At 45.5% G+C, this 16,637-nt stretch overlaps 1 protein-coding gene across 4 annotated transcripts in view; it reads right to left on the reverse strand.

Moving 5' to 3' along the window:
• Positions 1-16,637, reverse strand: part of LOC140728899 (FYN-binding protein 1-like) — a 171,754-nt gene that overhangs the window by 4,343 nt on the left and 150,774 nt on the right. For all 4 annotated transcript variants that reach the window (XM_073047983.1, XM_073047984.1, XM_073047982.1 and 1 more), the window contains 4 exons: positions 14,546-14,648; positions 11,901-12,063; positions 6,394-6,427; positions 211-254 (listed from right to left, as the gene is read on the reverse strand). In XM_073047983.1, the coding sequence (XP_072904084.1) occupies positions 211-254; positions 6,394-6,427; positions 11,901-12,063; positions 14,546-14,648 (344 nt within the window). The remainder of the gene's footprint in view (positions 1-210; positions 255-6,393; positions 6,428-11,900; positions 12,064-14,545; positions 14,649-16,637) is intronic.

Genomic DNA, 16,637 nt, shown 5'->3' on the forward strand with positions numbered 1-16,637 from the left:
TGGGGAGGGGGAAGGGGGGACAGGGGGAGAGACAGAGGGAGAGGAAGAAGGAGAGGGAGAGGGGTAGAGACAGAGGAATAGGAAGAGGGAGAGGGAGCGACAGAGACAGAGGGAAAGATGGAGGGAGAGCAAAGACATTTTAGAATGGAGTACATTTTAGTGGACTGTACACCTTCGATCCGCACGGTCTCCTGATAATTCTTTACGTACCTGTATCAATATCGTCATAGATCTCACCGTCACCTCCCGCATTTCTAAAAAGAAAAAGAAGAGTTTTATTTTCTGTAGAATCACACACGTTAATGTGAAGCATCTCATTCTTTGCGTTTTATATCTTTCACTTTGACTCTGCAAAGCCCCAAAGAATAGCCACATCCTGGCCTCAGTAACAATATAGCTGAGAGTTTAAAGTAAATGTATTTCAGAGAGGCCCTTCTGGCCCAACGAGTCCACACTGCCCAATTACCCCCATGTGACCAACTAAACTGCATGTCCTTAGACTGTGGCAGGAAACCGGAACGCCCGGAGGAATCCCACACATTCCACGAGCAGGACGCACAAACTGCTCAGTCGGCAGTGGGAACTGAACCCAGGCTGCTCACTCTGTAGCAGTGAGACGCTAACCACTACGCTACTCTGCTGACAAGTTTGTTACAGAGTACCTATATGTTACCCAGAGATTCAGTTTCTTGTGGGCATTTACAAGAAAAATAAAGAAAAACAACATATATAAACAAAGGCTGACAAACAGTCTTTACACCTGTGATCAGAAGAAGATTGTATAGGGTTCCCTATTATATATATATATAATAATAATATATATATATATATATATATGTATAGGGAACCTATTGTGGTTCCCTAGATTTTATTTTGGTGACCTTCGCAGGTTCAAAATATTATATTGCATTCCAGTGTTCAGAATTCAGATTTCTTTCTTCTATAGGGTGGCCTTGGGAGTTCGTAGTATATTTCACTATCAAAGTATGTATACTTTATACAACCTTGAGATTCATCTCCTCACAGGAAACAGAGTCCCCAATAGATCCCATTAAAAATAAAAGTTTTAAAATCTTTCTACCCCTGCCTGCTCTCAAGCAAGTGTTGGATTGTTATCTTGCTTGTGATTTAACTTTCCTTTGCTTGTTTGTATTTGATGTAATTGCTTACAGTGTACATGTGTAGTTTTTCAGTGAGTTTACCAGTAAACGCAGAATACCCTTTTCTGGTCCTTCGATGCACACTGCCCAGCAACCCCTGATTTAACCCTAGCCTAATCACAAGACAATTTACAATGACCAATTCACCTATTAACTGGGACGTCTTTGGACGGCGAGAGGAACCCGGAGCACCTGGAGGAAACCCACAAGTTCAACGGGAGGAGGTATAAAGCTCTTACAGAGGATGCTGGGAATGAACTCCGAACTCCGATGCCCTCAGCCGTAACAACGTCGTGCTAACCGTGACACTACTGTGCCAGTATGGCTGCTGCTTCTTTAGAAACTTCCTAGTTTTTCTGCAGTCTTCAATCTGGCTATTTTATAGGCCAATTCTTATCACCGGAATGTTGTTACTTTTAGTCGGAGCTAGTTTTTGCGGCAGATGCCCACCATTTCTTGGTTCTCTCGACTCCTTTTGTTTATTTTTCATTCTCGTAACACTCAAACAGCCATAAGCAACAAATTTTATGTCTCAATCTCAACTTCCAAAGGACCTTGAGATCACAAAAACGCCAGGATCCGACACAAGGAACTTCAGAGCTGATGCTGCTGAACGGCAACAGGGGACTAACTCAGTATATCAGCTCATCTCCCTATGCACCACGTACACAGTGTATTTATTATTTTCCTGTAAGTACTGGCTATTTTTAGGATAACGACTGTGTGGGTTTGACTGACAAACCAAAGTCATAGGTTTGTAAGTGGTGGGTGTATTTGAAGAGTCTAATTGTACTGAAATGTGATCATCCAAATATAACAATTTAAGAGTACACCCATTCAAGTCTACTTCCCATTCCCATTCTGACAAATCAGTCCATGGACTCGTCTACTGCCAGGATGAGGCCATACTCAGGTTGGAGGAGCTTGCCCAGGTGGGTTGGAGCGGATACTGGCGGGGATGACAACAGAGCAGAGATGGCTGAGGTTTCTGCAAATAGTTCACAAGGTGCAGGATAGATATGTCCCACAGAAGAAGTAGTTGTTCTCAAATGGCAGGGGAGGCAACCGTGGCTGACAAGGGAAGTTAGGGACTGCATAAAAGCCAAGGAAAGGGCATAGAAGGTAGCAAAAGTGAGTGGGAAGTTGGATGATTGGGAAGCTTTTAAAATCTAACAAAAGGCAACTAAAATAGCTATAAGAAGAGAAAAGATTAAATATGAGGGCCAACTAGCAGATAATACAGAGCAGGATACAAAAAGTTTTTTCAGTTATATAAAGAGTAAAAGGGAGGTGAGAGTTGATGTTGGACCACTGGAAAATGATGCTGGTGAGGTAGTAATGGGGGAGAAAGAAATGGCAGATGAACTTAATAAGTATTTTGTATCAGTTGTCACTGTGGAAGACACCAGCAGTGTGCCAGAGGTCCGTGAGTGTCAGGGAGCAGGAGTGAATGCCATTGCTAGTTCAAAGGAAAAAGTGCTAGTCAAACTTAAAGGTCTTCTTCGAGTTGCAGAGCAGACTCGATGGGCTAAATGCCCCAGTTCTGCTCCTATGTCTTATGGTCTTCAGGTGGATAAGTCACCTGGACCAGATGAACTACATCACGGAGACCTGAGAGAGGTTGCTGAAGAGATAGCAGATGCAATGATCATGATCTTTCAAAAATCACTTGATCTGGCATGGTCCCGAAGGACTGGTAGCCTAACCTCAGTGGTTGGGAAAGTGCTGGAGCCTATTATTAAGGATGAGGTTTCGGGGTACTTGGAGACTAATGATAAAATAAGTCAAAGTCAGTATGGTTTCTGTAAAGAGAAATCTTGCTTGACAAATCTGTTCAAGTTCTTTGAGGAAGTAACAAGCAGGGCGGACAAAGGAGAGGCAGTGAATGTCATTTACTTGGATTTTCAAATGGCATTTGATAAGGTGCCACATGAAGCTGTTTAACAACATAAAATCCTATGGTATTACAGGAAATATACTGGCATAGAGGAACAGCTGACAGGCAGGAGGTAGCGAGTGGGGAAAAAAGGGGGCCTTTTCTGGTTGGTTACCCATGACTAGTGGTGTTCCTCAGGGGTCAGTATTGGAACCGCTACTTTTCATATTGTTTGTCAATGGTTTGGATAATGGAATTGATGGCTTTGTGGCAAAGTTTGCAGATGATATGAAGACAGGTGGAGGGGTAGGTAGTGCTGAGGAAGCAATGGGATTGGTGCAGGAATTAGACAAATTGGAAGAATGGGCAAAAAGTGGTAGATAGAATACAGTGTTGGGAAATGTATGATAATGCATTTTGGTAAAAGGAACAATAGTGGGGACTATTATCTAAATGGGGAGAAGGTTTAAACATCAGAGGTGCAGAGGGACTTGGGAGCCTCTGGCAAGACTCCCAGAAAGTTAATTTACAGATTGAGTCTGCGGTAAAGAAGGCAAATGCAATGTTGGCATTTATTTCAAGGGGAATAGAATATAAAAGCAAGGAGATAATGCTGAGGCTTTATAAGACACTAGTCAGACCACACTTGGAAAATTGTTAACAGTTTTGGGCCCCATATCTCAGAGAGGATGTGCAGTTATTGGAGAGAGTCCAGAGGAGGCTCACAAGGATGATTCCAGGAATGAACGGGTTAACATATAAGGAGCATTTGGCAGCTTTGGGCCTGTACTTTCTGGAATTCTGAAGATTACAGTGGAATCTGATTGAATGTTGAAAGGACTCGCTAGAGTGGATATGCAGAGAATGTTTCCTATGCTGGGGGTATCCAGAACTAGAGGGTACAGCCTCAAAATTGAGGGGTGACCCTTTAGAACAGAGGTAAGGAGGAATTTTTTTAGCCAGAGAGTGATGAATCTGTGGAATGCTCTGCCACAGACTGCGGTGGAGGCCAAGTCCGTGGGTATATTTAAGGAGGGTGTTCATTGTTTCCTGATTGGTCAGGGCTTCAAAGGATATGGCGAGAAGGCAGGTGTACGAGTTGACTGGGATCCGGGATGAGCCATGATGAAGTGGCAGAGCACAGAGCAGATTCGATGTGTTTAATGGCCTAATTCTGCTCCTGTGTCTTATTGTCTAACGCCTTATAATCTGTCTGGGTAGCCTTCAACCTGAAGGAATGAACTTTGATTCCTCGAACTTCCAATATTTTCCCCTCCTCTCATTCACAATTTCCCATTCCCATTTCCCTCTCAAACCTTCTCTCCTGAGCTGCCCATCATCTCCCTCTGGTACTCCTACCTCATCCCTTTCTTCCATGGCTTTCTGTCCTCTCCTTTCAGATTCCCCTTCTGCAGCCCTTTATCTCTTTCACCAATTGACTTCCCAGCTCTTTACTTCACCCCTCCCCTCTTTCCCGGTCTCACCCATCACCTGGTACTTCTTCCTCCCCTCCCCTCCCCTCACCTTCTTCCTCCGACTCCTCTTCCCCTTCCTTCCCAGTCCTGATGACCGGTCTCAGCCAGAAACGTCCACTGTTTACTCTTTTCCTAGAAGCTGCCCGGCCTGCTGAGTTCCTCCGACATTTTGTGTGTTATTTAAGAGTATAGTAATATAGAGGCCAGATTAAAGATTAGTTTTATTTGTTACATGTACATCAAAAGATACAGTGAAACGTGTCACCTGTGTCAATGACGGAAGTCCGAGGATGTGCTGGGGGCAGCCTGCAAGTGTCTCTACGCTTCTGGTGCCAACATAGCATTTGCACAATTTGATAACCCAAACCTGTACACCTTTTTCTTGTGAGAGAGAAGACCGGAGCACCCAGAGGAAACTCACGTGATTAGAGGGAGAATGTACAAACTCCTTACAGACAGCAGTGGAACTGAACCCCGGTCTTCCGCTACATTATCCTGCCGCCTCCTCGGACTAACATTCCATGGAGTGTAAATTCAAACGTCAACACTTGACTTTAAAAGCTAAGCTATAAAAATCAATTTCAGTCCAAATGAAGCTCTGAGATGAATTTTAAAAAACAAGCTAGCTGTTTATTGAAGTGCTGTAGAAAGAGGAGATTTATCACCCCTCGTCTAACCTGTGTACGACTCTAATCCCATGCCTCACATGTAACTCATAACTTCGTCTGTAGTCAGTGGTGATTGAATAGAGCCAGGGTACCAGTGAGGGAGGGGGTGGGTTGAGTGGGTGGGGGAGCGAAACACTGGGAGGGGATAGGTGGACGAGGTAAAGTGCTGAAGGAGGAGTCTGATAGACAGTGGACCATGGGAGAAAAATAAGGAGGGGTACCAGGGAGAGGTGAGGGGTAAGTGGGGAATAGAAAAGAGAGAAGGGGAAAGGGGGAAAATTTAATTGGAAGTTGGAGAAATCGATGTTCGTGCCATCAGATTGGAGGCTACCCAGATGGAGTGAGGTGTTGCCTCTCCGTCCTGAGGGTGGTCTCATTGTGGCAGTAGAGAAATTAAAATAGTTGGCCATCAGGAAGTCCTGCTTTTTGCGAAGGGAGTGGAGGTGCTCGACAAAGCGAACCCCAAAACGATGTCGGGTCTCGCTGCCGTACGGAAAGCTCGCACGGGGAACACCAGAGACAGTAGATGACTCCAACAGACTTGCATGTGAAGTGCTGCCTCACCTGGAAGGACTGTTTGGGGGTTCTGAGTCGAGGTGAATTGGCAGGTGTAGCCCTTGCAGAAGGGGGAGATCAGTGGGGAGGGAGAAATAGACAAGGGAATTCCTGTGGAAAACAGAGTGGGGGGGGGGTGGGGAGGCAAAGATGTGTTTGGTAGTAGAGTCCTGTTGAAGATGGTGGAGGTTGAATATCATGATGTGCTGAACGTGGAGGCTTATGGGGTGGTAGGTAAGAACAGGAACTCTATCTCTGTTGAGGTGGCAGGACGTTGGGGTGAGGGCAGATGTCCAGGCAATGGAGGAGATGTGGACTAGGACAGTATCAATGATAGAGGAAGGGAAAGCCCATTCTATGAAGAAGGAGGACATCTCCATGTTCTGGAATGGAAAGCCTCATCTTGAAAACAAATGCGGTGAAGGCAGAGGAACTGAGAAAACGGAATGACATTTCTACAAGTGACAGGGTGGGAGGCAGACAAACATTTTTCACTGTATCTCGGTTCATAAGACACTAATAACATAAACCAATAATACCAGTACTGTGAACTGTACAGAAAAGAAACCTCAAAGAGAATGAAAAACAATCATTTGAAAAAGGGATAAGCCATTTATCAAGAACTTGCATTATATTATTGTGAAGAATTGTATACTCACTCCACTACTAAGTTGACTTTCTGAACGTATCCAACTGTAGTTTTGTAAAAGAAAAGCAGAAATAAAATTAAATTAGTGACATACTTGATAAAAAGGCTTACGCAAGACCATAATAAGAAATGTTAAAAATACCAAACATACACTGGCCTTCATTAGTTGGGGGACTGAGTTTGCGAGATAATGTTGTAGCTCTATAAAACCCTAGTTAAACCATGATTGGAGTATTGTGATAAGTTCTGGCTGCCTCATTATAGGAAGGATGTGGAAGCTTTAGAGAGGGTGCAGATGAGATTTACCAGGATTCTGCCTAGGTTAGAGAGGATGTCTTATGACAACAGGTTCAGCGAGCTAGGGCTTTTCTCTTTGGAGAGAAGGTGACTTGATAGAGGTGTACAAATTGATGAGGCGCTGATGAAGTGGACAGCCAGAGAGAAGCAGATCATGAGAACACCAAATACATTGAGTTTTCTGTCTGAAGGGCCAATGAACCAAGATGCATTTGAGACACTAAGACTAGTATCTATAGTCCTGGTGAGATGAAATCTTTTCAAGTTCCCTCCCACCACTGACTGAAGGTATGAGCTTTGAAAAATAAATCACCACATCCTGACAGTTCAATTTTCAAAGCAAATTCATTCTTCATGCACAGTACAAACAGTACACAGTACAATATATCTTGCAATCAATTTTCTTGCAGGCATTTACAGGAAATAAGAAATACAATGTGCGTCACAGACAAAATGCTGGTGGAACGCAGCAGGCCAGACAGCATTTATAGGAAGAAGTACAGTTGACGTTTTGGGCCGGGACCCTTCGTCAGGAGTCTCGGCCCGAAACATCGACTGTACTCCTTCCCATAGATGCAGCCTGGCCTGCTGCGTTCCACCAGCACTTTGTATGCGTTGCTTGAATTTCCAGCATCTGCAGGTTTCCTCGTGTTTGCGAATACAATGTGCGTGTTGCTTTGACCCCAGCATCTGCAGAGTATTTTGTGTTTAAGAAATACAATACATTTATGAAAAGCTATAAGTAAAGATGAACAAACAACTATAAAAAGACAAACTCTGCAACTTAAAAATATGGAGGACATGAGTTGTAAAGAGAACTTGAAAGTGAGTCTGTAGCTTGTAAAATCAGTTCAGTGTTGAGGTGAGTGAAGTTATCCACACTGGCTCAGGAATCTGATGATTCGTAGGGTACTAACTGTTCTTGAACCTGGTGGTGTGGGATCGAAGGCTTCTGTACCTCCTGCCCATTGGTAGTAGCAAGGAGAGGGCATGGCCTGGATGGTGGGCATCCTTGATGATGGATCCTGACTTACTGAGTCAGCGCACCATGCCGATGTGGTGGGGATGGCTTTGCCAGTGATGGACTGAGGTATGTCCATCACTTTCCACTCCTGAACACTGGGCTTTCCATAACAGGCCATGATGCAACCACTGTCCATCTATAGAGGTTTGTCAAAGTTTTTGGTGACACAACGAACCTACGCAAACCTCTGAGAAAGTAGAAGCACTGTCATGCCTGCTTTGTGATGCACTTCCCAGCTGGTCCTAGGACACATCCCCTGACACACTAATGCTGAGAAACCAGAAGTACAGGCATAGCCTCCTTTGTTCCCATTTGTACTGCCTGGTGTCTAAACTCAGAAATTCCCTCTTCGTCTTTTCCTTAAAGATGCTCTCAGGACATACTGACTGTCCCAGTAAGAAGGTGAGGCACAGGAGCTGAATTAGTCTATTCAACCCATCAAATCTGTCCCATTATTCCATCATGGGTGATTCATTTTCCCTTTCCACCCCATTCTCTTGCCTTCTCCCCATAACCTTTGATCCCTGACTAACCAAGAATCTATCAACCTCCACTTTAAATATAACCAATGACTTGGCCTCCACAGCCGTCTGTGGCAATGAATCCAACAGATTCACAACTTTCGGACTAAATAAATTCTTCCTCATCTCCGTTCTAAATGGTCCTAACTCTGTTCCAAGGCTCTGCTCTCTGACCCTCTCCCGCACTATAGGCGACATCCATTCTGTCTAGGCTTTTCAATATTTGATAGGTTTCAATGAGGTTCTTCCCCCCCCTCCCCCCCATATTTTTCTAAACTCCAGCAAGAACAGTCTCGGAGCCATCAAGCAGTCCTCACATTCCAGGACTCATTTCCGTGAACCTCCTCCAGATCCTTTCCAATGTCAGCACATCTTTTCTTAGACAAGTGGCCCAAAACTGCTCACAGTACTCCCAGTCAGACCACACATTACACCATAATATCAATGTGACTCAGTTTGACAGAACTGGTGAAACGACGGTAAGGGTGCTACACAAATACAGTTTGCTGTTGTTTTTGGGTGTTGCATACGTTTCTCACAGTAAAACTGCGTGTCCACCTTGGCTCACTTGTGAAGGATAAGTTTCCCAGTATGAATATAGCTCATGGAAACCAGCCTCCCCTCCACAGAGTCGATCTACATTTCTCACTGCCTCAGTACAGCAGCCAACATAATCAAAGACCCCCCACCCCACCCCGGACATTCTCTCTTCTCTACACTCCCACTGGGCAGAAAATACAAATGCCTGAAAGCACACACCAACAGGCTCCAGCACAGCTTCTACCCCACTGTTATCAGACTATTCTTCAACGATAAATTGGACTCTTGACCTCACAATCTTCCAGGTTATCATCTTGCATCTTATTGTCTGCCTGTTGCTGCTATCAGGCAGGAGGTATAGAAGTCTCGGGACCCACACCACCAGGTTCAAGAACAGTTATTACCCCTCAACCATCAGCAAGGAGGTACAGGAGCATCAGGACTCACACCACCAGGTTCACGAACAGTTATTACTCCCCAACCATCAGGAAGGAGGCACAGGAGTCTCAGGACCCACACCACCAGGTTCACGAACAGTTATTACTCCCCAACCATCAGGAAGGAGATACAGGAGCCTCAGGACTCACACCACCAGGTTCAGGAACTGTTATTACCCCTCTACCATCAGGCTCCTGAACCAGAGTGGATAACTTCACTTGCCCCATTGACATGTTCCCATAACCTATGATTCACTTTTAAGGAATCTTCATTTCATGTTCTTGATATTTATTTGTTATTTGTTCTTTTTGTATTTGTATAATATGTTGTCTTCTGCACTCTGGTAGAATGCCCAAGTTGGTGTGGTCCTTACATAAGAACATAAGAGATAGGAGCAGGAGTAGGCCAATCGGCCCCTCAAGCCTGCTCCGCCATTCAACAAGATCATGGCTGATCCAATCTTAACTCTAGTTTTCACCGAATCCCACAAGGCAACAGTGCCAACCAACAGGGCACCATGCCGCCCATTTTATTTTATTATTCATCCCACCCAAACCCATGTGATCACCCGGGGAAAAAAAACCGAGTTGCCAATTGAGGAGAAAAAATCTGGAAAATTCCTCTCCGACCCATCCAGGCTATCGAAAACTGGTCCAGGAGATCACATGGCTGATCTAAACCTAGCCTCATGTCCACTTACCTGCTCACTCACCGTATCCCCTAATGCCATTTTTATCCAGGAAAATGTCTATCTCCGTTTTGAATTTATTGAGTGTAGTAACTTCCACAGCTCTCTGGGGCAGTAAATTCCACAGCCCCACTACCCTCTGAGTGAAGAAAATTGATTCTATTGATTCTTTGATTCTATTATGGTTATCACTCTGTTATAGACTTATTGAGTATTACCATAAGAAAATGAATCCCAGGGTTGTATGTGGTGATAATAATTTTACTGTGAACTTTGAAGCTCTAGCCCCTGTGTCTGTTACACTCGATTCTGTATTCTGATATTGTTTTCCTTGTACTTCCTCAGCGAACTGTTGTCATGATCTGATCGGTGTGAACAGTATGCACGCCAAGTTTTTCACTGGATCTCGGTACACGTGGCAATAATAAACCAATTCCAATTCTGTTTCATGAGTAAATGAAAAAAGTAAAGAATAAAAAAAATCTCAAAGTTTAGAAGAACTTGTCTTCTTAGAAGTTTTGGAAGGAAATACTGGCTTTGGAGGCAGTACAGAGGAGGTCTGCCAGGTTAATTCCAGAGATGAGGAGGTTAGACTACGAGGAGAGATTGAGCCTCCTGGGACTGTACTTGCTGGAATTCAGAAGAATGAGAGAAGATCTTATAGAAACAAATAAAATTATGAAAGGGATAGATAAGATAGAGGCAGGAAAGTTGTTTCCACTGGTAGGTGAGACTAGAACTAGGGGACATAGCCTCAAGATTCAGTGGAGTAAATTTAGAATGGAGATGAGGAGGAACTGCTTTTCCCAGAGGGTGGTGAATCTGTGGAATTCTCTGCCCAATGAAGCTGTGGAGGCTATCTTAGTAAATATATTTAAGACAAAGTTGGATAGATTTTTGCATAGTAGGGGAATTAAGGCTTATGGGGGGGAAAGGGCAGGTAAGTGGAGGTGAGTCGATGGCCAGATCAGCCATGATCTTATTGAATGGCGGACCAGGCTCGATGGGCCAGATGGCCGACTCCTGCTCCTATTTCTTATGTTTTTACGCTCTTCAGCCCACAATGTTGTGCTGAACAAAATAAATTAGTAATCATAAACACACGAGATTCTGCAGATGCTGGAAATCCAGAGCAACACACACAAAATGCTGGAGGAACCTAGCAGTTCAGCCAGCATCTATGGAAATCGTTCCTGCTGTTTTGGGCTGGAAAGGAAGGGGGATAACACCAGAATAAAAATGTGGGGGGGGGGGTGAAGGAGGATAGCTAGAATGAGATAGGAGAAGCCAGGTGGGTAGGAAAGGTCAAGGGCGAGAAGAGAAGGGGGAGGTGAAAAAAGACAGTAGGTCTTTGTGGGGAATAAGAACATAAGAAATAGGAGCAGGAGTCGGCCATCTGACAGTCGAGCCTGCTCCGCCATTCAATAAGATCATGGCTGATCTGGCCATCGACTCATCTGCCTTTTCCCCATAACCCTTAATTCGTCTACTTTGCAAAAACCTATCCAACCTTGTCTTAAATATATTTACTGAGGGAGCCTCCACTGCCTCATTGGGCAGAGAATCCCACAGATTCACCACCCTCTGGGAAAAGCAGTTCCTCCTCATCTCCATCCTAAATCTACTCCCTGAATCTTAAGGTTATGTCCCTTAGTTCTAGTCTCACCTACCAGTGGGAACAGCTTTCCTGATAGATGAATAAGAGGATCAGGGACGGAGACAGAAAATCAGAAATCAAATGGCCAAATAAACTAATCCCTTCAGCCTACACAATGTCCATCTCCCTCACATCCACATGCCGATCTAAATGTCTCTTTTTAAAAAAAAAGTCCAGAATGTATCTGCCTCTACCCCCACTTAAGGCAGTGTATTCCAGGCACCCACTCCCCTCTGGGTAAAAGAACTTGCCTCTCCCATTTCCTGTGAAATTAAATGCATGCCCTCTGCTTTCAGACATTTCAACCTTGGAAAAAATTTCACATACAATTTATTAAATTAAACAAACTTACACTTCCCATCCTCGTTGCGGCAGAGCAGTTTAATGTCATCAGTGCGCTGAATGATGTCTAACGTTTCACCTGCTTTAACCGGGAGGTCTCGGTTACCCCATCTCTTATTTGTTATGTTTGCAGCGACTTGGACAGTTCCCAGAATTCTGATATCCCCCTCGTACTGTTCGAGAGAGAAGACAACACTTAGATGTTTTTTTGAATTTCTAAAATGTGAGGTCATCAAGTGAATAAAATACAACAATCTCTGAAGATTGGCTATGGACTCGCTCATAACCTATCACTTCAGCCTGGCTTCACCTATCAGATCCCAGCTTCTTCACCCCCTCCCTACCAACCCGTCTTCACCAATCAGATCCCAGCTTCTTCACCCCCTCCCCACCAACCCGTCTTCACCAATCAGATCCCAGCTTCTTCACCCCCCTCCCCACCAACCCGGCTTCACCTATCAGATCCCAGCTTCTTCACCCCCTCCCCACCAACCTGGCTTCACCTATCAGATCCCAGCTTCTTCACTCCCTCCCCACCAACCCGGCTTCACCTATCAGATCCCAGCTTCTTCACCCCCTCCCCACCAACCCGTCTTCACCTATCAGATCCCAGCTTCACCCCCCTCCCCACCAACCCGTCTTCACCTATCAGATCCCAGCTTCTTCACTCCCTCCCCACCAACCCGGCCTCACCTATCAGATCCCAGCTTCTTCACTCCCTCCCCACCAACCCGGCCTCACCTATCAGATCCCAGCTTCTTCACTCCCTCCCCACCAACCCGGCTTCACCTATCAGCTCCCAGCTTCTTCACCCCCTCCCCACCAACCCGGCTTCACCTATCAGATCCCAGCTTCTTCACTCCCTCCCCACCAACCCGGCTTCACCTATCAGATCCCAACTTCTTCACCCCCTCCCCACCAACCCGTCTTCACCTATCAGATCCCAGCTTCACCCCCCTCCCCACCAACCCGTCTTCACCTATCAGATCCCAGCTTCTTCACTCCCTCCCCACCAACCCGGCCTCACCTATCAGATCCCAGCTTCTTCACCCCCTCCCCACCAACCCGGCTTCACCTATCAGCTCCCAGCTTCTTCACCCCCTCCCCACCAACCCGTCTTCACCAATCAGATCCCAGCTTCTTCACCCCCTCCCCACCAACCCGTCTTCACCTATCAGATCCCAGCTTCTTCACTCCCTCCCCACCAACCCGGCTTCACCTATCAGATCCCAGCTTCTTCACCCCCTCCCCACCAACCCGGCTTCACCTATCAGATCCCAGCTTCTTCACCCCCTCCCCACCAACCCGGCTCCACCTATCAGATCCCAGCTTCTTCACCCCCTCCCCACCAACCCGGCTCCACCTATCAGATCCCAGCTTCTTCACCCCCTCCCCACCAACCCGGCTTCACCTATCAGATCCCAGCTTCTACACTCCCTCCCCACCAACCCGTCTTCACCAATCAGATCCCAGCTTCTTCACCCCCTCCCCACCAACCCGGCCTCACCTATCAGATCCCAGCTTCTTCACCCCCCTCCCCACCAACCCGGCCTCACCTATCAGATCCCAGCTTCTTCACTCCCCACCCCACCAACCCGGCTTCACCTATCAGATCCCAGCTTCTTCACCCCCTCCCCACCACCCGGCTTCACCTATCAGATCCCAGCTTCTTCACCCCCTCCCCACCAACCCGGCTTCACCTATCAGATCCCAGCTTCTTCACCCCCTCCCCACCACCCGGCTTCACCTATCAGATCCCAGCTTCTTCACCCCCCTCCCCACCAACCCGGCTTCACCTATCAGATCCCAGCTTCTTCACCCCCTCCCCACCAACCCGGCTTCACCTATCAGATCCCAGCTTCTTCACTCCCTCCCCACCAACCCGGCTTCACCTATCAGATCCCAGCTTCTTCACCCCCTCCCCACCAACCCGGCCTCACCTATCAGATCCCAGCTTCTTCACCCCCTCCCCACCAACCCGGCTTCACCTATCAGATCCCAGCTTCTTCACCCCCTCCCCACCAACCCGGCTTCACCTATCAGATCCCAGCTTCTTCACCCCCTCCCCACCAACCCGGCCTCACTTATCACCGAGCTTGTCCTCATTCCTCTTCTCCCACCTGATAGGAGAGGACAGAGGACCATGGGAGAAAGAGAAGGAAGAGAGAATCCAGAGGTTCTTGTGTGCTAAAAGGAATGATGGGGTGGTGTACATGGATTCGTGAACTGGGCAGCAATCTGACGGTAGGGGGTGTGGGAAGCAGCTCCTGAATCTCTGATTACCTAATCTGTAATCAGCTTGCCAGAACACGACGGGCCGAAAGGCCTGTTCTGCTCTACGTTCCATGTTCCGACTGGCAGAACAAGGTCAAAATTAAGCCTCCAGAAGCTATGGAAAAATAAGGGCAGCACAGTTGGCATAAGACTATTACATCGCCAGTGACCTGGGTTCAATTCCCGCTGCTGCCTGTAAGGATTTGTGTGTTCTCCCTGACTGTGTGGGTTTCCTCCGGGCACTGCATTTCCTCCCACAGTCTAAAACCGCACAGATTAGCTGGGTAATTGGTCACATGGTCTAATTGGGAAGCACAGGCTCATTGGGCAGGAAGGGCCTGTTACAGTGCTGTATCTCGAAATAAAAGATCAAGCACTTACTTTAAATTTTTTCCTGAAGTCCTTTTCTTCTTTCTCGAGCTTTTTCATTCTTTTTACATCCTTGTCATCTTTTCTGCCTTTGTTGGGAGTTCCCGGTTTCAAACTGCTCAACGGAGAGAGAACATGACTTTAAGTTCTTTGATTTTCACCCAAAATTTATGGATGGAGTCTTTCTTATTGCTTTCCCAACCCACCCTCCCACCCCACATCTCAGTCATAAGAGTGATAGAACACTACTCCGCAGCACAGGTCCAGTCTGTGCTGAACCGTTATTCTGCCTAGTCCCATTGACCTGCAGCTGGACTATAGCCCTCTATACCCCTCTCATCCATGTACTTACCCAAACTTCTCTTAATCAAACCGGCATCCACCACGTCCACTCTCACCACCCTCTGAGTGAAGAAACACCCCTCAGATTCCTCTTTAATATTTCACCTTCACCTCTGATCTCTAGTTGTAGTCTCACCCAACCTCAGTGGAAAAAGCCTGCTTGCATTTATCCCATCTATACCCCTTGTAATTTTGTAAACCTCTGTTCAATCTCCCCTCATTCTCCTACGCTCCAGGGAATAAAGTACCCAACCTATTCAACATTTCCCTATATCTCAGGTCCTGGCAACAACATCCCTGTACATTTTCTCTGTACTTTCAAACTTACTGATATTTTTTCTGTAGATAAGGAGGTCAAAACTGCACACACTACTCCAAAATGGGCCTCATCAATGTCTTGTACAACTTCAACATAACATCCCAACTCCTGCACATAACAGTTTGATTTATGAAGGAACATAATCGCAAAAGAATCCCAGTGGAACAGATTGATCCGCTTCCCAGGCCGTGCCTGATCCCATAAAAATTTCAGGGTGGGAATGATAAAGTGGCAGCAACAGGAAGCTCAGGGACTGGGATGTGAACGCAGGTGACAACTGGTCTGTGTTTATCCAGTGTAGAGGAGACCACAGGGTGAACACTGAATGCAGTATACTGACTACTTGCCTGCTTCAAACTAACTTCTTCACCTGCTTTTGAGTTTTAAGGCACTGATCTGATTGGATTATGCAATAGAATTGTCCATCTCTGTTTTGTTAAAACATATTCAGCATTCCAATGTATGATGGAAATGTACAAATAAAATACTGGTGAAATTTGATTGGAACTTAAGGACCCCCATCACCCAGGACGTGCCCTCATCTCATTGCTACCATCAGGGAGGAGGTACGGCCTGAAGACACACACTCATTGTTTTAGTAACAGCTTCTTCCCCTCCACTATCAGATTTCTGAATGGACAATGAACCCACAAACACCAACTCACTATTTTTCTCCCTCTCTTTTTGCACTATATTTTTTATGAAGTATAGCATTGTTCTGCTGAAGGAAAACAACAAATTCCATGACATATGCTGGTGATATTAAACCGGATTCAGATTCTGATCCACATAATGGTGGCACATCTTCTTAAATGGCTAAAACACAGCTAGTTCTCCCACTGAACATCAAACATTATCACGTAATGTGGATCTGATGCAGGAAATGTTCATACCCAAGGCTGGGAGGAGCAATAAAAACAAGCGATCGACTACATGGATGAATAAAGATATACATTAAAAAAATCAAAGAAAAAGTCAGCTATATAATAACAATAATTCATATTACTTTATTGATTCTGAGTGGGAAATCCTTTTGTTACAGCAGCAACATTTAAAAACACACTTAGCAGTGTGCAGACTTAACCGATAATAAAGTACAGAATAATAACACACAATAATAATTTACCAATATGCAATAATGTATGAAATAATAAAACAGAGATGAACTTGTATATGCTTATTGCATTTGATTAGAAAGACAGTCTGTAATAGTCCTAAGGTGTACAGAAAGAAATGGTAATGATGTTAACTGGAGGGTATATAGTAGTGCTTTAAAGTTTGTGAACTCTGTATAATTTTCTCTATTTCTGCATAAATATGAGCTAAAATGTGATCAGATCTTCATGTAAGTCCTAAAACTAGGTAAAGAGAACCCATAAGACCATGAGACATAGGAGAAGAATTAGGCCATTCAGCCCATCGGGTCTACTCCACCATTCCATC

Source organism: Hemitrygon akajei, chromosome 6 (genome assembly GCF_048418815.1).
Source record: "Hemitrygon akajei chromosome 6, sHemAka1.3, whole genome shotgun sequence".
Classification (NCBI taxonomy): Eukaryota; Metazoa; Chordata; class Chondrichthyes; order Myliobatiformes; family Dasyatidae; genus Hemitrygon; species Hemitrygon akajei.